General features: G+C 50.7%; 1 protein-coding gene across 9 annotated transcripts in view; it reads left to right on the top strand.

Annotated features, from left to right (window-relative positions):
• Positions 1–23,412, top strand: part of NAV2 (neuron navigator 2) — a 724,598-nt gene that overhangs the window by 636,916 nt on the left and 64,270 nt on the right. For 8 of the 9 annotated variants that reach the window (XM_055317510.1, XM_055317508.1, XM_055317516.1 and 5 more), the window contains 6 exons: positions 7,539–7,677; positions 14,808–15,099; positions 15,839–16,541; positions 19,813–20,280; positions 20,937–21,002; positions 22,404–22,448. In XM_055317510.1, the coding sequence (XP_055173485.1) occupies positions 7,539–7,677; positions 14,808–15,099; positions 15,839–16,541; positions 19,813–20,280; positions 20,937–21,002; positions 22,404–22,448 (1,713 nt within the window). The remainder of the gene's footprint in view (positions 1–7,538; positions 7,678–14,807; positions 15,100–15,838; positions 16,542–19,812; positions 20,281–20,936; positions 21,003–22,403; positions 22,449–23,412) is intronic. The other variant, XM_055317509.1, reaches the window with a different exon arrangement.

The raw sequence follows: 23,412 nt of genomic DNA, 5'->3' as shown, positions 1-23,412 counted from the left end.
TTTGCAACTGAATACAGCTGTCTGGCGGGGGGCACGGGGCCGGGAAAGGAGCTCTGCTGTGATTCTGGGGCAGAACTTGAAAAGTAAGCAGGTAAGGCCGGGACACTGCTGCAAGGTGGCTCTGCAGCGTGCGTTCAGCCCCCGGAGAGAGGCTGGAAGGGGGGGCAGGGGCTGGCCCAGACTGCGCCTGAGGGCGCTGGGGGCCTTCTGGAAGTGGACCCAGTCTTTGGGGCTTGGGGGTAGGGTTGTTAGGAGCTGCTGCTTGTGAAGACTGCTTTTGAGAACCACAGTGCGAGTACTTCCTCTCTGCTAACCTGCTGTGGTTTATCGGAGCAGAGAACACCTCTGTATCTGCAACGGGATTGATTTTTCCTTTTTTCTTTTACCACATTGGTTAGCGTGTCTTTCCCTTGAGTCAACAACATTATCTCACAGGGCGTCCGTTCGAGGAGTGTAATGACCCTCCAGACCCTTCGGTAACTCCTCAGAGTTGGAGTCCTTTGCTGAAACCCAGGATTCCTCACGCATGGGTGTGTAAATCCTAGTGGAAAAATCCGTTCAATCATCCCTCTAACCTTGGGATTCCGTTTTTGCTTTTTTGCTTCATGGGAGATGAAGTTATGAAATCACAGTAATTCAGGACCATTACAAATCCCTGCTGCAGTTTGGATACTGCCCGGAAGAGCTTGTTATTACAAATGGGTCCAGATTTAGAGGTGGTTTTTCAGGGAGGGGGTGCACTGGCGGAGGCAGGTTTCTCTCCTTGGTTCTGTGGAATGTGCACTCCCCACGACAGGGAGGAGAACAGGGAGTGTGAGGAGCTAAAATAATTTATGATGCTTTCACCTGCGTTCTTCATAGCAGATAGCTTGTGTTTGGTTGTTAAAATTGTGCTTTAAGCCTTTTGAGTGGCATTTGAATTCCTGACAAGGTGATGTCAGCATGTCTTGTAAGACTGAAACGGGAGCCTCCTGGCTTTAGGGATCTTTCCATTTTTGAATGGATTTTCTGGTCGCTGTTCAAGGCTCTTTTCACATCCGAATTTTTAGAAGTGGTAAACAGTTGAGGCCTTGGTTTTGGCCAAAATAGAGTCTCTTCTTGATGCACCTGATTGCTATCAGCTGGTGGAGATTCTTTTGTGATTAGGCTGGCTAGCAGGCAGATTTTTTTTTTTTTTAGATTTTATTTATTTATTCATGAGAGAGGTAGAGACAGGGAGAAGCAGGCCCCCCGTGGGGAGCCCGATGTAGTGGGGGGAACCCTGATCCTAAGACTCTGAACTGAAGGCAGATGCTCAATCACCTGAGCCACCCAGGCGCCCCACCATAGGCACCTTCCATGTGCCCATTTGCCACTGTACTAACTTTTTCTCTGAGCTTAAACTCTTAGGATGTCAGAAAGCGACCTTTGGGATGGCTGCACCCTCATTATATGGAAGTCTGGGGCCTACAGAGAAAATGAGGTGCCCAAACTCTGTAGTAGTTCTGGGGAGGGCTGCGGGCAGGGCCTGGCTCCCCTGGTCCCTTGCTCTTGCCACTTCCGTGCCTTGAAGAGATTGTGGCGTAGCAGAGAGCATTGGTGGGCCTGGGATCCAGCACGCTGCAGATTGTTCCTATTGCCTGTGCTGGCACCTGGCTGGGGGCTTGAGGAGATATCAGAAGCTGTAGAAATGTGTGGAACCTGTGCAGTTTCTAGTTGTACCCTTTGCTCTTCTCCCTGCTTTACATTTTCATTTGTGTTTGGGCTGTGTCTGTGTGTGTGTCACATCCACTGCCCTCGCCGTCAAGGGTGGGGACAACTGGGTGTCATCGCTGTACCCTACGGTGCCTCGCACGATGCCCGACACATAGAGGTACTGGCCAACTGGGTAAGATGAACAAATGAATCCAAGGTCCCTGGCTCAGAATCCAAAAATACTGAGTTGAAGAGTCTTGAAGGACAATGGCAAATGTTTGATGGCATCCTTCCACCCACCCACTGGCTCCAAGTAGGTGAAGGTTTTCATATCTGATCACTTGTAACTTCAGTTGTGTCATTGTATGGCTGCACCGATGGGGGCATTTCATGGAGTACAGAAAAAGGTGCGTGCCTCATCTGGCAGGGAAGCAGTGTGTTTGCATTGATGGTTCTGAGGAATCAGTGGAGGCATCTTCTAGCTGTCTCTGCCAAAGAATTTATAGGACATAAACATGATATGCTGTCTTGAAATTAAAAAAAAAAAAAAAAAAGTCAGGGAAACCATCCAAGCTCTGTATCCCATGTTCCTCTCAATTTCCTACCATATAGCCTGTGAGGCAGGAGGAGAGCCTGAGGTTCTGCTGGGCTCTGCTCATCTCCCAAGGATGTCGAACACAGTGTTCCCCCTGAGATTTTGGGAGCAGCTTTGGAGTAGCTTTAGAAGTCTTGCAATGTAGAGCAAAGGTGAACATGAGTGGGAAAAATTAGTAAAGAGAGGAGGTGTGCTCTCTTGGGCTCACTTATTCTTCTGGTCAACCATATAAAAATCATTAATTCATTCTCAAAAGGAAATCTCTAATAGCTTTTTTTTTTTTTTTAAGATTTTATGTGTTTATTTGAGAGAGAAAGAGAAAAGCATGAGCAGGGGAAGGGACAGAGGTGGAGGGAAAAACAGGCTCCCCAATGAGCAGGGAGCCTATTGGCTCCATCCCAGGACCCCCAGATCATGACCTGAGCCAAAGGCAGATGCTTAACCAACTGAGCCACCCAGGTGCCCCTCCTCTAATAGTTTTCTAAATGTCTAAGGAGTGCTTTTGTGCCTCAAAAGAACATCTTAGAATTCATTAGGTTTTACTATTCCATTTATTAAAGCTTTGATTTTTTTTTTTTTTTTTTAATTCATGAAAGACAGAGACACAGGCAGAGGGAGAAACAGGCTCCCTGCAGGAAGCCCAGTGTGGGACTCGATCCCAGGACTCCAGGATCACGCTCTGGGCCGAAGGCAGATGCTCAACCCAGGTGTCCCTAAAGCTTTGATTTTTAAACTAGGTTTCCTTACACATCTCATCTATAAATCAAGTATTTTTGTAAAACAATTAAGATGATTTCCACTTGTTGTTTGATTAGTACTGTGTTAATTTAGATTGAACAAATTGAATTTTGACAATTAGTGCTGTTTGGAAACTTGGGTAATTAAGTTTCCTTAAATATTTTAGAGTGCATTCATAAGTTTAACATGCTTGGTTTCCTCAAGCTCTTCAAACATCTGACAGGGTGGACTTACCAGCCTAACAAGCAAAATCTTTGTAAGCACTTAACTCTGGCAAATCAAATAAACTAAAGTTAAAATGTCATAAATTAAGTTTTCTCAAACACTGTAATTCTTTTTTTACAGGCTGTCTCCCAATCCTTAAACCTTTCATCTTCAAAATCTCAGATCAGAAATCAGGACTCATTTACAATTGAAATCAGAGGACTGTTTTTATTTAGCTTCTTTAATATGCCCCATATTCTTTTAAGTATTATAAATATACAGAGATTTATCCTAGTGATCACAGAGATTTCATCCTGTACTTAAGTATTCATGTTATGATTTACTCCCTCATCTCCTTTCCTCTTTTTAAAAACTTCCCAAGGATTTAAAGCCATTTGATCCCAATGAAAGGGAATAGGCTTATCATCATACGGTGTCTCTCATTTGGATTCAAGAGCAAGATGCAAGGATGGTCACGTCGTATTCCAGAATGATGGTTCCAGAGCCGTAGCTGAATACACTGTAGTTCTTTCTGCTGCGTCATCCGGGTCCCTGGAGCCTCTTAGCTGGAATCTCGTTTCACCACACAGCAAACACAGATCCTCTGTGTTCCTTTCGCATTTCCCTTGTAATCCATGTCTGTAACCCTTTTCGGACCTGGGTCATTGGACTTTGGTACCCCAGGTGCAGGTTGTACCTAACTTCCTTTGCCACTTGATTGGATGCACTAATGTTCTTGCTGCCTGAATGAATTCTGCATACTTTCTACATTTCTCCCGGCTGACTTTTCAGCCACTTGTCTGGAGTCATTTTACAGACAAATGGCAGTTCCCCCTTCAGTAGCACCAGTATACCGAGTGACAGAAACCGAAGCAAACTAGTTTTGAGCAAAAGAATTTATTGATTCTCACTTTTAGCCTCCGAGGGGTGCTTCTGGCTTCCCAGGGCCTCAGGTACGGCTGGATATGGGTGCTCACATGACATCATTCCTCTTGACTCTGCTTCCCTCTGTACTAGCTGCCTTCCCAGGCACGTGAGGATGAAGTGGCCCCTGGAGGTTCAGGCCCCATCCGCATCTCTTCCAGAGTTGCGCTTTGTTCTTCTCAGCTCTCCTGTGTGGTCACACAGGTTGAGGGAATATAATTTGAGGCCAAGTTAGGGATTATTCCAGCCCTTGATAGCTGTTAAGAGGTTTATGGAGAACTGTCTAAGAGGGGCACAGAAGAGCCAGCATCTGGCCCACATTCCCTTGTGAGGGCAGCACTGTTATCACAGAGCATCTCCTGAAGTACTTTCAGTACTAAGTGCTCCGTAGAAAAGTACTTACACCCCAAATGTGGGGGAAAGGACAAGTTCGGAGTAACCAATTTTTATATCTAAATGGACTTGCCAGTATCCCAAGAGATGCAGAAATGAGGGAGACATGGCTGGTTCTCCGAATGCAGGGACAGCTGGTGTCTGGCACAGAGACAGCTCTTGCTCAGCCGGGGCCACCTCGGTGTCACTGCCCCTCCGTCCTCATCTCTGGCGTCCCACTCCCACCTTCCATGGCATCAATCACTGGCTTCTCCCCGTCTGGGCCTGCTCAGTCAGGGCAGCCCCAAGATGCTCTGGGCACTGATGTGAGAAGAATCGTGTGTACAATAAGTGCCACATGCCCCTCTGCAATAACAGCTTGGTGTTGAAAGGCCATACGGGAGGAACGGGTACAATTTCAAAGCAAAAACTCTAGGGCTTGGATTCATGGGCATCTGTTGCTAACTTTCCGCCTTCCTCCCTGCCAGCCACACTCCTCTCTTCAATCTTCTTTCTTCTTCCCTGGATTATAGGACATTTTAGATGTATTAAATTGCTAACCCCAGAGAGCAGATGCAATTAAAGACTCCTGTGACTTTTTTTTTTTTCTTCTTCTTCTTGGTAATCGTGAGAACAGATTCGGGTCCTTTTCCATCTGTTGGGTCATGCTCTCTGAGCTTTACATGATTCCCAGCCTAGGGGTATCATCCACACGTCACCTACGAAGAAGCTGAGGTATAGATGTTGAGACTTGTCCAAGAATGAGCCGGGGGAGGGGGCTGAGCTCAGAGCCCACAGCTGGGGGTGACTTTTTGTCTGTCACCTGTCTTTCCTCTCCACATGAGTTCAGTCCAGAGGAGTCTAATAAGCATGCACTTTGTGCCTGAAAGTGGAGGGGACATGGCCCACAAAGTGAGGTCGACACTGCTGCAGCATCACTGTGCAGCAGGAGACAGGAATGTGCAGTTGGCCGTTGTGGGGAGGCCCTCCAAACCTCGGCTTCCTCCTGAGAAAGTGAGCCATGTCTGTTCTGGAAGTTGACATAATGGAAAGCTGTTTGGCATCACAGTAAAGAAGGTGGCTCTGGGGTCAGAACGGCTGGATCCCGGTCCTATTCCACCTTTTACTGGCTGTCTGGTCTAGTGCAACTTTGCCTTTCTAACCTTTTTTTTTTTTTTTTTTAATTTTAGAGAGAGAGATAGTACACATGGGGGGGGGCAGAGGGAGAGGGAGAGGGAGGGGAGGAGAATCTCACGCACTCAGTACACAGATTGACCCTGGCTCGATCCCACGACCCCAAGACCACGGCCTGAGCTGGAACTAAGAGTCGGGCGCCCAACCAACCGAACTACCCAGGCACCCTGCCTTTCCTACCTTTCTAAGCCTTAGCATTTCCACCTGTACAATAGATAAACGAGAATACTTACTTTTTTCCCCACTGGATCCAGTAGATCAAGTTACATTTATGTTGGAAGCTTACTTTGTACTGTACTCAACTATTCATTCCCTTGAGGTTTTTTTTAAAAAGGTTTTTTAATTTATCTTTGAGAAAGAGGGGAAGAGGGAGCACGTGCAGGGGAAGGGCAGAGGGAGAAGCGGACTTCCCACATGGCAGGGAACCTGTTGTGAGGCTCAATCCCCCGAGATCATGACTTGAGCTGAAGGCAGACGCCCAACTGACTGAGGCAGCCAGGTGCCCCTCGCTCCCTGAGTTTAAATGCACAAGTATCTTCTGAGCACCTGCTATATACCTGCCACCTCAGCCCCCTCCCCCAGCTCATTCTTGGACAAGAATGCAACCACACAAATGAGAAAATGTAGCAGGTTTGGTTGGGATGGGGAGGTTGGGCTTGTAGATACTGGGACCAGGGGAGGCCTTTCTGAGCAGGTGACACTTGAGTAGGAGGCAAGGGCAAGTGTCCAGGAAGAGGGACACCGGATGTAGAGCCTTGAACACAATAACCCTGCTGGCATAGAAGGAACAGGAGCCCATGCGACTAGAGCCAGCTGGCGATGAAGAGGTGGGCAGGAGGCAGGACTGGGGAGGGAGGCCAGATCAGAGGGTCTTAAGTGCCAGGGTCAGGAGCTTGGGCTTTAAGTGTCTGCCAAGCCCCTGGAGGGTATTAAGCAGTGGAGCTATAGGATGTGATTCGTGTTTCAGAAAGATGGTCCTGGCTGCTGTGAGGAGAATGGATTGGTAGGGAGAAGTGGGCTTGGAGCCCAGTGGCCTCTTTGCAGTAACCCAGGCAGACCTGGGAGCAGCTGGAAGCACGGGGCGCCAGCAGAGGTGGTGGCCGGTGCATGGCGGGGGGGGGGGGGCATACATTTTGCAGGTAGAGGTGCTTAGGACCAGGTGATGGGTTGAAGGACTTGGTGGTGGTGGGAGACGAGGAGGAGAAAGAAGAAAAACCATTGCTTGGAGATTTGAGTTGAAGGGCAGGAGTGGCCTCTGGATTTGTGGGTGGGGACGTAAACTCTATTTTAGGTGTACCCTGGGGTGCTCTGCGAGTTAGAAGTGCTAACGGCCTTGATAGGTTTCTGCCAGCTTGGGTAGCTTTCCTTCCCTTGGCGTTCCACTCGAGGAGTGGAGTCCTGAGAATTTCGTCCACCAGCTCATCTTTCCCCTGTGCCCCCGGGGAGCGTGCTGCTCTTGAGGCTCCGCAGTGCTTCCAGCCGTAGTCCCCACACCCACCACTGTGCCACTAGGTCTGGGAAGTAGCCCTTGGCTTCCACAGAGTTCCCAGGATGGCATTGTGGATGGGGTAGGAGGTACGTAGAGTCCGCAGCCCCCTCTGCTCAAGAGAGCACCCTCTGTTAGAGGGTAATGTGTATCTCAGCCTCTTCATCCAGCTGCCAGTCCAGAACAAGGATGGATGGTGCCCTTGAGATGAGTCACACTGGGGGCAAAAGGGCCCCGGCTGGGGCTTTGTGACACAGGGCGCCTCCGGGGATGGCATGCACTGGTCCGTATTGTTGGCTTGAGCTGACCCAGCATGTGGTTCCGGTGCTCAGGGTGTGTTTGTCTCGGCAGCTGGGATGACAGCAGCTCCGTCAGCAGCGGGATCAGCGACACCATAGACAACCTCAGCACCGATGACATCAACACCAGCTCTTCCATCAGTTCCTATGCCAACACCCCTGCTTCCTCTCGCAAAAACCTGGATGTGCAGGTAAGTGACGGGCTCCTCCCGCGGTGCCCCTGTCAGCAGGGAGCCTTGGCCTGGTGAACCAAGGGGGCCCCTTGGGGGAGAGGAACATCCCCAGGTCCACGAGATGAGTGAGGCCTGTGCTCTCATCTCACTAGCCCCAGCCTCCGCCTGCAGAAGAAGGGGGGCGGTCAGGCGATGGGGCGCTGGAGATGGGGATGGGGAGTGCTCCTTGTCCCTGTGAAGGCCTTGATAAAGCCCTATTTCCTTGCGGGACCTCAGCTTCAGAATCTGTTTTTTGGTTTTGAGGATTGTTTTGTTTTAAAGAGGAGGCTGGACTCGGTCATTCTTCGCCTGGAGTGTGTGTCCCCTCCTAGCCACAGCGAGCCACTGCTGTCCAGGGCACATGCCGATCTCTCCAGAGTGATGGGGTGGGAGCACACCTTGAGAACCCTGCCCGGGAGACCAGCATGTCCTGACTGGAGTTTGGGAACTGTTGGTCTGAATCTCGCGTCCTCGTGCTGATATTTGTCCTTTGGCTTATGGCAGCATTCTTTTTTCAGACCAGATTCCTTGGTCAAATTTAAAAATCGCATTATTTCACATGAAAATGAGATTGTGGTTCCCCTAAAAAAATCAGAATATATTGCTCTCTCGAGCCTACATTCTCCACGTGGCCACAGCCACCAGGTATCCAAGTGTCTGTCCCCTTCAGACAGGGAGCCCTTGCCCCAGAGTGCCACCGCTGCTCCTGGCCAGCTGCACCCTCCGCGTACCTGCCACCCCCGAGGGGTTTGAGTGTTCAACACTCTTGAAATCTCCTGTCCGGATACCGTGCTACTTTCTCTTTGCTTCTGAAGTCATTTCATGTGGGCGCTTTCGCTCCCCCTCACAGCGTTCCTGGGTGGCCAGAGGGGCTGGTTCTAGCAAGCCCACTTCACTAGTAGAAGAGGGAGGTGTGCCACCTGCCTAGCCAGGCCCCCGGCTGGGACCGGCGGACCCGAGGACTGGTCAGCCGTGGTGGCACTGGCTCCTGTGGCCTGGGATCTTTTCCACACCCGCTTCCTTTCTCAGTTGTTTCTCTGCGAAGAGAGGAGCAGTCTTTGGAAATTTCTGTGCTTTCAAAGGTATCTTTTGCTGCTGTTTGTTGTTTGAGGACAGAGCTAAATAAAGAACACGTCAGAGTGTGGGAGTACTCGTGACCCACCAGAAATGTGGGCATCTGGCTGCCTGAGGAAATACGTTGGGTGTCACCTCTGGGATTGCCTGTGACTTGAAAATTTGTGCTTTCGCCAGAATTTTTTTTTTTTTTAAGATTTTATTTATTCATGAGAGACACAGAGAGAGAGAGAGGCAGAGACACAGGCAGAGGGAGAAGCAGGCTCCATGCAGGGAGCCCGATGTGGGACTCGAACCTGGGACTCCAGGATCACATTCTGGGCCGAAGGTGGCGCTAAACCGCCGAGCCACCCGAGCTGCCCTTTCGCCAGAATTTTTAACTGTTGTTGAGGGAGAGTCGAATTGTGGTGCTGATGCTGGTGGTGGAAGAAAAAACACTCCCCGAAAGAAGGAGGCGCAAGACTTTGGGGGTGCTGATGACTTTCTGTATCTTGATCTGAGTGATAGTTATGGAAGGGTGTTAATTTTAGAAAACATACTGAAGGCTGTGCACATAGCATATGAATGCTATACCTCAATGTAAAAGGGTGATTAAGCCAAGAAAAAAAAAAGATGTTTTTAAGAGCTACCCCATAATATTTTACCAGCTGCTAGGGACTATAAGGAGGAAAAGGAAACATGATTATCGATTTAAGTAAGGAGTTAACCCAATTATGAGGAAGCATACATGCATGCGACCATATAAATAAACATATACATTAGATTAAAAAATAAGTAAATGCAAGGGTGATTAAGACAGAAAGAAAATCACCTAAGCCACGCGACCTGAGAGTGATCACTGCTGGACCCGTGATGAGACTCCAGCCGGCCTGTGTCCCTGCCACCTGCCCCCCCCCCCCGCCCCCCAACTGTCAGGAGAGTCACCAGTCTTCCTTTCCTCTGTGGACGTGAATCTTTTTTTTTTTTTTCTGAGAGTCTTTCTAATTTCTAAGACTAATAACCACCAAACTTTTAGACTCTCCTTAGATACTAAGGTGGGGAGGGAAGGCAGGAGAGAGACCCATAGACAGGGTTGGGGAGGGGTGGAGAGAGAGGGAGGAAGAAGGTGGGGAGGGAGGGAGAGAGGAGTAAATCTTTAGGTTTCTCTTTTGTTTACTTTCGAGGTAGGAAGCCTCTCGATTTTTTTTTTTTTTCCAAAGCAGGTTGAGCCAACAACACAGTGTTAGAAAATCTCCTTGTCTTTCTTTCCCTCCCACAAAGCTGGAACTGGCATCTGTTCTCCACATTGATACAGAGCAAGCATCTGGGATTTACAGATGACTTCCTATCTGATATACTCAGATTGGGTCAACGCCAGAACCCCTTCCTCCTTGACCAGCTCTTTGCTTTCATCTAGAAAATGGCACGTCAGAAAAGGTTCAAGAATGCTCCACAAACATGTCTTTTGATCAGGTTCAGGAGGTTAATTTCAAGGCATGTAAGGAGTTTAATATTCATTGGGTTGTGGTTTATTTTTTGGTGCATTTATTTATTTTTTTGCTATAAAACTACCTGAGTTGAAAATAGTTAAATAAAAACTAAGCAAGCAGGTCTTGGAATAAGATAAATGCAGACACGCACCAGTAGTTAACTGAGATTCCTAGGGAGGTGGTTTCTCGGGCATCCCTTTGTTCCTGTCCAGGGAGTATCTCCAAATATTTGAATCCGTGTAAATGGCAGCCTCCTCCCCTCCTCCCCCCTCCCCTCCTCCCCTCCTCCCCTCCTACCACTCCGAGGAAGGCTAAGGGCCATTACTCCTCTCGTAGCAGCACCAGGCAACGGGAAGATGTGCTCTGCCATCGTTCCCCAGGGCTCGTTCACGTTTCTGTCACACTGGTTTCCCCTGATCCGCCGGGTGGCAGGTGGCACGTCCCAGACCAGGACACCTGGCCTGGCGCAGCTGCCCTGAGAGCAGTTGAGGACAGGTGGCCTGGCCAGGTCGGCGTTCTGGAAAAGCTGCTGAGGATCAGCTAAGAGGAAACCCCTCCAAGGACTGGGGGGTTGTGGTCCCGAAGCCTAAGGAGCAGCCTGGTGAGCCGAGCGGCTGGCAGAGGAGCGGTCCTCCAGGGGTGAAAGTCCCCTTTGTCTGTGAGTGACTGTCCTCCCCCAGGGTGTTGAGGGGCACTAAGGGTGCCCTCGGGGGGGGACACCCATGCCCAGGGCTCTGCCATCTGGCCTCCGATCACTGCTCCTCGGCTGGGCAGAGGATGTCCCTGCGGGAGGTGCAACGGCCCCTTGCCGGACCCCCCTTGGGGACTGGGAGTTGGGCGGCCGAGGCAGGGAGGCAGGGAGAAGGTGAAGACTCTGAATGAAGTCTGGGTGGAGGGGATCCCTGGGGAGCTCAGCGGTGGAGCACCTGCCTTTGGCTCAGGTCGTGACCCCGGGGTCCTGAGATCGAGTCCCGCATCATTCTCCCCGCAGGGAGCCTGCTTCTCCCTCTGCCTGTGTCTCTGCCTCTCTCTCTGTGTCTCATGAATAAATAAATAAAATCTTTAAAAAAAAAAAATGCAGTCGGGGTTGAGCTCCTGGTTCTGTGGCCTCCTTGGATAAGCCAATCAGCCTCTTCAAGCTTCTGCCTCCTGGTCCGTAAAATCACGGGAATCAGATGTGTCTGGAAGGATGAGTGTGGTAGTGACGTGGAAACACATTACCTGAATGTGTGTCTCATTCCCAGTAGGTACTCACAAGTTTCTTTTTTTCTCTCTTCCTCCCTCCCTCCTTCCCTCCCTCCTCTCTTCCTTCCTTCCTTCCTCTGGATTACCTGTCCCTCTGCCTCCTTCCTCCATTCATGTCAGTAACCAAGGCTTGACCATTCTTAATGTATTTTGCAGTTCATTTTATATTTTGCAGCATTTTATTTCTAGGGCAGTGTGTTAGTGCCAGAGGAGTTAAACACCTCTCTCTCCCCCACGTCATCATCTATCCATTCATGTCCTTGGTCATTCAGTATTTCCTTTTAGTCTGTGGAAGATTCCATTCCAGGTGCCAAGGTACAGAGAAGCATATATCAAAATTCCTTTCATTTTCACTGCCTGTGAAGTTTATAATATACAGGGGGAGGAGTGAGAAACACACATTCCATGTGAGTTTAATTTTTGCTTACTCAAGCAAATTTCTGAATCCTGTGGCAAGGATTCCCGTCCTGTGTGGCCTCGGGGGAGCCTGGAGCTCTCTAGATGTTCCCTGGATGTTGGGCTGATGCAGGGTTAGGGTTTGGCTGCGGGCAGGGAGGGGCGCCCCTTCTGCTCACCTGCTTGGTGCTGCTGCTTGTGACATTAGGCAACTTACTTTCCTTGTCTCTAAAGTATGGATTATAGTACAAGCTCAGAGGGTTAGATGATCCAGTAATGTGTGCAGGACACGGCGCCTCCCTAGCAAGAGAAGTGGCAGGTGATGATGCTGATGCCAATAGTCACTTCTGTGATGACTACAGTTGATACTTGAGCCAGTTTAGCTTCTTGATCTGCAGGGCATGTGGGCACGAAGAGGGCAGTGTCCTGGCTTCTATTTTTTTTCAAAGATTTTATTTATTTATTCATGAGAGACACAGAGAAAGGCAGAGACACAGGCAGAGGGAGAAGCAGGCTCCATGCAGGGAGCCCGATGTGGGACTCGATCCCGGGACCCTGGGATCACACCCTGAGCTGAAGGAAGATGCTCAACTGCTCAGCCACCCAGGCATTCCCTGTTTTCTATATTCTGTGCCTCAGTTTTCTTATGTAGAATGGAGTCTATGAACTCTAACTTCCTCATGGATTTTTGGTGAGGATTAAAGGATCCATGAAAAGCACTTCCTTTGGCCCAGTACCTAGCACATAGTAAGTGCTTAGTAAACACTAGTTGTCATTGCCACTACTCTTAGCATCACTACAGTTTGATTAGGGAAAATAAGGTATGGGAACATGCGAAGAATAGCTAATACGGGAACCCGGAATGTGGTGGCGTGCTAAGTTTCCCGTACTCCTGGAGTGTGTTGGAATGTGTCAGAATGTGCTTGAACATAAGCTCCAGGAAGGTAGTGACTTGTACTTGTTCCTATTCATTATAGTATTCCCAGCCCCCCCCCCATAAGTCTGCCTGGCATATAGGGGCACCCAGTAAATATTGGTGGACTGAATACTTCCAAAGCCAATCTCTTTCCTGCTTCAGGGCCTTTGCATATGCTCTTCCCTAAACTCTCCACAGTAAGTTTCTTCTCACTCTTCAAGGCACTTCCTCAAAAAGGCCTTCCTTACCTGACCACCGACCCCATCCTCCTCGTCATCAGCTAAATTACATCAATGTTTTTCTTTCTCCTACCCCTTATTCTTATTCTTCAAGAATTCTTCATAATTCACAATTACTCATTTATTTGTATTTATTTATCCAACCTCTGCCTCTTTCACCGGATCATAAACCCCAAAAGGGATGGGACTTCATCTCACCTGCAGATCCTGAGACCTTCCAGCATGGCGCCTGGCAGACAGGGGGCTTTGAGGAGATTCTGGTTGGGACAGGGAGTGGCTAACTAGCCTCAGCTCATCTGTAAAACTGAGATTGTCGTTAGGCTCCTTGACCAGAGTGGTCAGGATCAGAGATCGTCTTGCTGAAGCGCGCTGTAGCTTGAAAGGCATGTGTTCATTGGTTCCCTCCTTTACGCATCAAGCCTTGAGGGGGCTCCTGCTCTGTGTTCAGATGGGGGGACACCCTGCCTGTGTCCCTTGCCAGACCTGAATGGGGGAGCTTCCCCCAGTCGGGGAGTGCTTTGTCCCATCCTATTTCTGGTGCCTCATCCCCCGAGGGAACTCTGTGTTTGAATGACCACACAAGCGAAGGCACCCATTAGGGGACTGCGATGGAGGAGTGGAATTTAGAAGGAGAGAGAGGCCACGGTGGCGACAGGTTATTCAACTGGGGCTGCTTGTCTGCGTTCAGCTTTGTCCCATTCGGCGGTATACCCACAGAGGAAGGCATAGGTCCCGCTAACTCTTGGGTGAAAGGCATCAGGCCCCATTCTTGCCCGGTAATCACTCTGGTTTCTTGCCCTGCTGGCATTGCCCACTGTTGGTAGTTAGGTCGGCAAATACAGGACTTGAAACTCCGCGTGGCCACCCTAAAGTGTTGCTGACTCCCACCCACCACACTCACTGCACTGGTTCTCCCGAGACTGGCATCCCCTGACACGGGGCCTCAACCCCCTGGGGAGGCCCCCAAAGCATTCTGGTTAGCTTTGTGCCTTTTCACTGCAGTGAATCATTAACATCATGCTTCTGTCCCCTCCTGGGTTCCACGGCCTGCAGGTCAGGGCTCTTCCAAAGAAAGCCAGCTAATTATATCCCTGTCTGAACAAAATCCCACAAGAGGAGCAACGAATGCAGTGGCGTATAAATGGAGCGGGGTGGAAGCAGGCACCTCTGGCTTTAGCCCTGGGGGGGACGTGGCTTTTGAGGATTTGTTTCCTGCCAGCCTCTCTCTCTTTCTCCTTCCCTCCCTCCCTCCCGTCCTCCCTCCCTCCCTGATCACCGTGGAACTAGCAGCCACCCTCGCTTGCTCGGTCGGTGTGTTAGACTGGGGCGCTGTGCTATATTCAAAGATCTTGCTGCGGGTGGAGTGATAGGGAGACAGCAGAACAAAGGGAAACAGGCCAGGAGGCTGGAGGCTGGATGAAGACAGGTCTCCGGAGTTAGAGACGCTTGTGGCCAAGTGGCAGAGAGCTGGTGGCTGAATTCTTGCCACCTCTGCTCACGTTTCTCCCCACCCCGCCCACCCAGGGGCTCTGTCCCCCTTTGTGCCCTGGCCCCTCCTGCTCTCTCCCACCCTCCCTCCCTTCCAGGACCCGCTTATACTCTGTACTTGCCTTGAACCAGAAAACTCCGGCTTTCTTGCAAGATCAGCAGCCCGTAGAGGCCCAGACGTTTTGCGAGTAGTTACCTGTCATCGAATCGGCGTTCCCGGCCTGGGCTGCGGGGCCCCGGGCCTGGGACTCCGAAAGGACTAATCCAGAGTCTCATCCGCAGACCGACGCTGAGAAGCACTCACAGGTGGAGAGGGGTTCCCTGTGGTCGGGCGATGACGTCAAGAAGTCAGACGGAGGCTCAGACAGCGGCATAAAGATGGAGCCAGGGTCTAAGTGGAGACGGAATCCCTCGGACGTGTCCGACGAGTCTGACAAAAGCACGTCGGGCAAGAAGAATTCGGTCATCTCGCAGACGGGCTCGTGGCGGCGAGGCATGACAGCTCAGGTGGGCATCACCATGCCGAGGACCAAGGCGGCTGCCCCAGCAGGTGCGCTCAAGACCCCGGGAACCGGTGAGTAAGAGGCTGCGCCGCCTCACGTCCGCATTTGTCGGTCTGCAGACCAAAACCCACAGGCACTTAAGTCCCCTAAAGTCCCCTCAGATACCTCTCTACTTGGAGTTTGCACTCTGCTCCTAACTAGCTTTCGGAAAGGCTCCCCTCCCTACCTTTTCCCAGCCGGGAATGAGTGTGCAGACCTCGGACTCTGAGGATGGTTCAGGGGCCGAGGACCTGCGTTGCTTTGACCGTGGGCTGAGGAAGAGCCAGTGCACCTACGTGCAGGCGTTTTAAGGACACGAGTTTACAAGCTGCCTTTATGTAGAGTTAGCATGGTCCACGATTTAGGGATGCGTGTGAGCAAGGGTAGCGTTTTTGCAGGAAGGCAGGGGTGCCCCCTGAAAATGTTAAGGACAGCTTTTTAGTGGACAGAGGAGGAAGAAAGGGCAGTAAAAGGCAGGATCTCTTTCCCAAACTTTTCTGTGATTGGCTGGCTTTGCTTTGTTCTGGGTAAATTGAGACTGCTTTGCAAATGAGTAAGTGGAATCACTGACATCTCCTAGAAGGCTCACGGTGACAGTAGTAGACGGGATTATCTTTATGAAAAGCTCTTTCCTTTGCCTCCCAGAGCTACTGCTTTCCCCAAGGATAAAAAGTGAACCACCTCTTTGGAGGAGGGGAGGATTTTAAGCAGATGGAGCTGTACGAGCTGGCTTCTTGGTTTGCAGGCTAACCTTGCTGCTTTCTCTCTCAGGAAAAACAGATGATGCAAAGGTGTCTGAGAAAGGAAGGCTGTCTCCCAAAGCCTCCCAGGTGAAGCGCTCCCCGTCAGATGCAGGCCGCAGCAGTGGCGACGAGTCCAAAAAGCCCCTCTCCAGCAGTTCCAGGACACCCACTGCCAATGTCAACAGTTTTGGGTTCAAGAAGCAGAGTGGTTCGGCCGCTGGGCTGGCCATGATCACAGCCAGTGGGGCCACTGTCACCAGCAGGTCAGCCACGCTGGGCAAAATCCCAAAGTCGTCTGCGCTGGTCGGTCGGTCTACTGGCCGGAAGACGAGCATGGACGGGGCTCAGAATCAGGATGATGGGTATCTGGCTCTCAGCTCCCGGACAAACCTGCAGTACCGGAGTTTGCCAAGGCCCAGTAAGTCCACCAGCCGGAACGGGGCTGGGAACAGATCGAGTACCAGCAGCATAGATTCCAACATCAGCAGTAAGTCGGCGGGCCTGCCGGTGCCCAAGCTGAGGGAGCCTTCCAAGACGGCCCTGGGCAGCTCTCTGCCTGGTCTGGTCAACCAGACGGATAAGGAGAAAGGCATCTCTTCCGACAACGAGAGCGTGGCTTCCTGTAACTCTGTGAAGGTGAACCCGGCCGCCCAGCCCATGTCCAGTGCGGCCCAAGCTACTCTGCAGCCAGGGGCTAAGTACCCCGATGTGGCCTCTCCCACGCTCCGCAGGTGAGTGCGTAGATGGTGCCGAGCACAACTGGCGTACGTGGAATGACATCCTGAGCTAACTTTTTGCTCCTTGGTGAAAACAGCCTCTGTTTCTCTCCACTTCTGTTTGGTCAGACCCTGCCAGCAATTTTGTAGTCAGATGATTCTCTTCCCAAGTTGGGATGAGAAACCTAAGTGTCTGAATCAGTCACCCTGAGTTCGAATCCAGGATCCACCTTAATTAGCCACCATGTATCTTTCTTAACAATTCTGTTTCGGTTTCCATATCTGACCCATAGCAGGTGCTCAATCTAAGCCAGCTACCGTCCAAGATGAGATGTTAATATACCGCTAGACCCGGGTAGGTATATGAGGGGAAGACAGGATTTTTTCCCCCTCCTTATCTTATTAGTTCTGTGGCTGAGATTCTTTTTTTTTTTTTTTTAAGATTTTATTTATTAATTCATGAGAGACACACAGAGAGAGGCAGAGACACAAGCAGAGGGAGAAGCAGGCTCCATGCAGGGAGGCTGATGCGGGACTTGATCCCAGAACCCTGGAATCATGCCCTGGGCTGAAGGCAGGTACTAAACTGCTGAGCCACCTGAGGATCCCTGTGGCTGAGATTCTTCATCATTATGCCAGCCAGAGAACTTGGCCCACTATGCTCCCACATTACATGGTTTTGTCTTTTTTTATAAAGATTTATTTATTTATTCATGAGAGACACAGAGAGAAGCAGAGACAGAGGGAGAAGCAGGCTCTTCGCAGGGAGCCCAATGTGGGACTCGATCTTGAATCCCAGGATCACGACCTGAGCCGAAGGCAGATGCTCAACCACTGAGCCACCCAGGTGTCCGATATTACATGTTTAATTCCAAGTTTGTTTCTGAAATTTTAGCTTTTTTTACCCCCCCCACACACATACCTTTTAAAGCAGAAGTGTTTCTGAAAAAAAGAGAAATTAATTTCTTATTCCCTTAAAAATGCACTTTCCCACCCTTCCACACTGAATGGAAATTTGTACGTGAAAATATTATAATTTTTTAAACAGTTCCTTTTTAAACGTGCATGAGTTTTGTGCTTGCTTCTCCTATCTCATTATAATATCTGCTGGACCATCCTCAAACTTCCAGCTGCATAGGACAGAGCTTATCTTCCCTTCCCAGGAAATGTCTTTTTTTTTTTTTTTTTTTAAGATTTTATTTATTTATTCATGAGAGACACACAGAGAGAGGCAGAGACATAGGGAGACTCGATCCCAGGGCTCTGGGATCACGACCTGAGCCAAAGGCAGACGGTCAACCACTGAGCCACCCAGGTGCCCCCAGGAAATGTCTTAGGAAAGAATGTAAGTCCTGGATAGAAAATTAAGTAGTGAAAAATAAAAGTTATGTGCACACGTACATATTTGGGGGTGAATAGGAATGTCTGAAAAAACTTCAGAAGAAGCATGCCATGTGAAAGGTGTAATGAAGCGGTTCACTGTTCTTTGTCTAGACTTGATTATTAGAATTTCAGTAATGATTATTTTTTCAGGGAAAGGTCCTCTTGGGCTGCTCTTTGTTATTTTAACAGATTGCCTTGTAAATGAACATTTTCTCTGCTTCTTGCCTCGAGTATGATATATAATATTCTCTGTTTGGTATTATAGATTTCCTTTAGTAACTACAAAGGTATTTTACTAGACCCTCAGGCTACTATAATAGGATACTTGAAAATGCATGCAGATTCTTAGGCTCGACATTGAGCAAACTTTCGGCCAATTCCTGTTAATTACATTTTTCCTAAATCATTAAGAGGTATTCTCAATTTTCTCTCTGTGCATTAGTACAGAGAAGAGAAACATTAGAGGAAGGGATAGCTCTCCTCAAATGATTTGAAGGACTAGTAGACAAAACATTGGGCTTTTTTCTGTGTAATTACATGAAAGAGAATTAGGGGCGACGAGTAAAAATGAAGAGGGGAGATCAGATTTTGGTTTCCCAATGATTGGAAGTGCTTGACGATGGAGTAAGTCGCCCTCACAAGTGGTGAGGTTCCTGTTACTGGAAGTATGCAAGCATGCCAGAGCCAAGAGTATACGAGGGGATATCTCATTCTCTGGTTGTCATCAGGCAAAAAACGTTTTCTAATCTCTCACCAGATATTGTACTGAGGGTTGATCATGTGTGTGTTTGTTCTTATGATATTGGGATTCGTAAGGACCCCCCAGAGAAAACCACGCCGTCAAGTAGCTGGTGCAAGGCAGCCTGCCTGCCATAATATGTAGTCATTTCATCACTGCAGAGATAGACGTTCCACGAGGCCTTGGTGGAGGGGATCACTTGCATTACGAGAGCGTGTACCCGCCCTTTGACTTTTAGACCATTCTGCTGTTCTTACCAGAAAGAGCACGTGGAAGAGAGAGACACGTGGGCCATTCTCTGATTTTTGACATCATCTGGTTTTGGTCATCGGCAGGGGGCGATGACATGGAATGACATTTCTGTTTCCAAGACCCAAGGACTCTATTTTTTTTTAAGATTTTATTTATTCATGAGAGACACAGAGAGACAAAGAGAGAGGCAGAGACACAGGCAGAGGGAGAAGCAGGCTCCTTGGGGGAGCCCGAGGTAGGACTCGATCCCAGGACCCCAGGATCACGCCCTGAGCCGAAGGCAGATGCTCAACCGCTGAGTAGTCCCACAAGGTGTCTACTCTTAACATCTTGTGACCCCAGCAGGATTTCTGTGTAGATCCTCGGATAGCACTAGCCTCCCATCTTTCAGGTAGGTGGGCATTCACTGGAGGAGAAATCTGTGAAAGCTAACTTTTCCCAGGCCCCATCCAGACCTAGACTCATGTTCTCGATTGTTCATGTCCTCCTTAGGGACCAAAGCAGCCAAAACCCTTGGGATTGAACTGTCATAAACTGCTTGCTTCACACCCCGGGGTTTCGGATACAAAGATGATTAAGACAGCTCTTTTTTCCTCTAGATATTTCCCAGGCCGGGTCAATTTTCTGGTTACTCTATGGAAATAAAGGGAGGCAGGACCACCATGGCTAGGCCTATAGAAAATTAATCTGCGCTGCCCCCGGGGTCTCGGCTGCAGCCTAGAACTTGGCGCTGGAGCCTTGTGATACGCCGCTGTGCGGGCCCCTGCCTGGTGGCCATCCCCAGTGGAACCCCATTACGTGCCCCGTCCCCAGGATTCCCAGTGCGCCTGTACCTGCCCCCCCCATACTGTAACAGCTCCACACGTCTCATCGCCGGCCGTTCAACTTGCCCAACCCTTTGTCTCTTCACAGACTCTTTGGTGGGAAGCCTAACAAGCAAGTGCCCATTGCCACAGCAGAAAGCATGAAAAACTCCGTGGTGATCTCCAATCCGCACGCCACCTCGACCCAGCAAGGTAACCTAGAGTCCCCCTCGGGCAGCGGCGTCCTGAGCAGCGGGAGCAGCAGCCCGCTCTACAGTAAGAATGTGGAGATGAACCAGTCTCCTCTAGCCTCCAGCCCCAGCTCCGCCCACTCGGGCCCTTCCAACAGCCTCACATGGGGCACCAACGCCAGCAGCTCGTCCGCCGTCAGCAAGGACGGCTTGGGCTTCCAGTCCGTCAGCAGCCTGCACACCAGCTGCGAGTCCATTGACATCTCCCTCAGCAGCGGAGGGGGGCTGAGCCACAATTCCTCCACGGGCCTCATCGCCTCCTCTAAAGACGACTCCCTGACTCCCTTCGTCAGAACCAACAGCGTGAAGACCACACTGTCGGAAAGGTTGGTGCCGCGCGCTTGGACCCCCCAGAGGGACCGCCTTCCAGAAGGCCGAGGGTCACGTTAGGCGTCCCAGGTGTTCATCCACCTCTGCCTGGGAGATGGCTCTCTCTCTCTGGCCTCTTTCCGCGGGGAAGCCAGTTTGGGGTGGGATCCAGCTCGGCTCTCCTCCCCCTTGACCTCTTCCCATGTGGTTATTCTCGGCGCTTGGAGCTGCTGGAGGTCTCCTGGGGGGGCGGATGCAATCCTCCCATCGGAAATGGCCTTCCTCCTCTGAGGTCCTTCCGATTTATCCTGTTGGCTCACCAGCTGCTTGCTTCCCTTCCCCCCTGTCACGGTGCGGGCAGAGTAGGCGGCCGGCCGGGGCCCCGGAGGGGGAGGCAGGAGAGCTTTTAGGCAGGCGGGTAGACTTGGTGGTCACCAGGGCAGACCCCCTCCTACGGAAGGGCCGCCAGCCAGAGTGATGGGACATCGAGGAACCGAAAGCAGCCTCCGATTTCACCGCAGCGTGGTCCGTGTCTAGTTTCTCCACGTAGGCGAGAACGCCGGGATCCGCACTGGGAATGAGCAGAATGTTCTAATCGTTGTGTGTGACGACACCTCCCCTTGCTTCCCATTTAATGTTCCTTTTCTTATTTCCTACCTGCCTGGACTTCTAGCCCTCTCTCTTCCCCTGCTGCTAGCCCTAAGTTCTGCAGAAGTACTCTGCCCAGGAAACAGGACAGGTAATGACGTCGCAGGCCGGGGACCCCACCGAGCCTCTGGGTTCCTCTGCCCATCCGTGTCAAGCCAGACGTCTTGTGTGAGGCTGTCGGCCTGAGGCTTCTGCTTGTGTTCGTGGCTCTGGTGTACCCTGTGACCCCAGACATGCCAGTGAGGGTCTTGTGCCACTGTCCGCTGAAGCCCTGGGAGCGGTGGCGTCCGGCTGGCCTCGCCCTCCCCAGCATGGGAAGGAAGCTCAGCCGCTTGCACTGGGATGCGGGGGCCCTCACTTGCATCTCTGCCTTCCTGTGGCATGCTCCTGCTCCCCGGCTTCCCACCGCCCCCCCATCTCTCCCCTCTCCCTCCCGGCCCAGAACCCACCTGCCACCCACTGTGCGGTGCCTGGCCCTCACCTTTGTCTCCCCCACCCCTGCTCCCCACGCAGCTGGCTCTTTTCCCATCCAGAGTCCTTTCCTGCAGTTTGGCTGTTGCGTCTTGCGGGCTGTTGTGTTCCGTGTGCCCATTTCCTGTAACGCTAATGGAAAAGGTTATGTGGAGTGTTGAGGCTTTAGAGATTAAGAGTCTTGCTTGCCCCTAGCTGCCCTGTGGGTGGGCCTCAGAGATGGAGCCCGACCTTCAGTTGGTCGGAGAGCCACAGCTTGGCCAAACATAATAACCAGATGTTGTCTCATGCTAGGAAAAAAAAAAAATTAATGAAAATCCTCTTCACCCTGTCAACAGCAAAAACTCTGGTTTTGTCAGATTCACAGACCAACCCTTTCAACCCTTGTTCTTTGGAAATCCAGATGCCTTGACTTTATCAGCCAGCAAGTTGTGACGTGCCCCGACTCGGGCCCAGGGCTCAGCTCCTGGCTACACCAAACTAAGGGACCTGGAATTCGCTTTGTTACAGATGAATTCCAAATATGCAGGGTGCTGGCCTCTTGAAACCCTCCAACAAGTCCCTTCTCTCACTTGAAGTCATCATCAGTGGCATTTGGGGATAGGCCAGAGTTGGGGGTTCAGGGAACCTGGCCTCGCCCTCTCCGAGGAGCAGCGGTGTTGGTACGAGGGTGGGTGGCCGGGCAGCAGAAGGTGTGGGCTCTGCTTTGACCTGGGGCAGCCCCTGAGTTTTTCCTTTGCCCCCGTGGCAAGGGAGGAGGAAGAGTTGGGGCCCAGTGGATGGCTGAGGCCTCCTGGTACTCGGGCTAAGGTAGGCACTGGCGCCAGCCAGGCCCAGGATCAGGTCCCTCCTGTTTTCCGTGGATATGGATGTGTTGCATGCGCAGCTGGGTAGGGGCGCACTCCCTGGTGCAGTGAGTCTCTTGCTCCAGGTCTCCGGCCCCTCAGCCTTTCCCTCCTTACCTTGCCTGCTTTCCCTGTGCTTCTCTCAAGTTCTCATTTTTGTTTTGACTTTCCTACAGTGACCCGCACCTTGATAGGAACACTTTGCCTAAAAAAGGACTCAGGTATCTGCGTTTCCTCCTTCCATCCGTGCCATCTGGTGTGGCTTTGGGGCTTGGCTGCGTGACTCTCATGGCTGGTGGGGGTTCGGGCTGGGCTGGGCTGGGGTCCCCGCTTTGGCCACCGCAGCAGGACCCTCTGAACGATGGCTCCCCCCGCCCCCGGCACCCTCTCATTCTCATTGCTCCATCTGTTGGCTTTTTTGCTTGAGCAGAGGCTGTGCTTTCTCAGGCTTACTGTAGTGAAAACCATCTCATGAAGAACACCCCTGGGCAAGCCCAGAGAGCGGTTACTGCTACTCCTGGGGCCAGCGGCTTTAATCGATGAGCTCTTCACTTCACTATGGCCATCCTGTTCACGCTGTCTTCTAAAGAAAGGACATGACCTACAGCATGTTGGTTAGCCAGGATAAGGGCAAAGGGGAGAAATGTTTCCCCCAAATTGGGAAATATTTAACTTTTCGGGCCACTGAAAATTGCTAAAGGCAGATGCTTTGCACCTCCTAAATACTCTCATCGAAAACCACGTCGGTTTTTGGTGGCTGACAAGACATGGGTGTGATTGGCTTTGGTGTAAAGGAAGAAAAGACCACCAGGAAGGAAGGTCCTTCCATTCATCCTCGTTAAGTCATGGCTCATGTTTTTTTTTGTTTGTTTGTTTTTTTTTTTTTTTGGTGCGAGTCCTGGTTAAACAAGATGCTGTAAGTCACCATTGCTCATCCCATCTCCTTCACTTCTCCAACCAGAGGCACTCCAGTTCTAACGCCTGCCCCATGGTCCTACTGTATGATGGCTGCAGCTGTCATTTCTCCTGCTCTTGAGACACCTCGTTCTTTGTAGCATTTGCTTCACCCTGCACCGAGCATTAAGTGCTTTTGCAAAAAAAAAAAAAAAAAAAAAAAACGAAACAAAACAAAACAAAAACTTGGAATGAAATGTATCATTGCTGTCATGTGTGTCTGTAGTTAAT

Source organism: Nyctereutes procyonoides, unplaced genomic scaffold (assembly GCF_905146905.1).
Source record: "Nyctereutes procyonoides isolate TBG_1078 unplaced genomic scaffold, NYPRO_anot_genome, whole genome shotgun sequence".
Classification (NCBI taxonomy): domain Eukaryota; kingdom Metazoa; phylum Chordata; class Mammalia; order Carnivora; family Canidae; genus Nyctereutes; species Nyctereutes procyonoides.
Note: the sequence above shows the minus strand (reverse complement) of the source record. Positions and strands in the feature narration are given on the sequence as shown.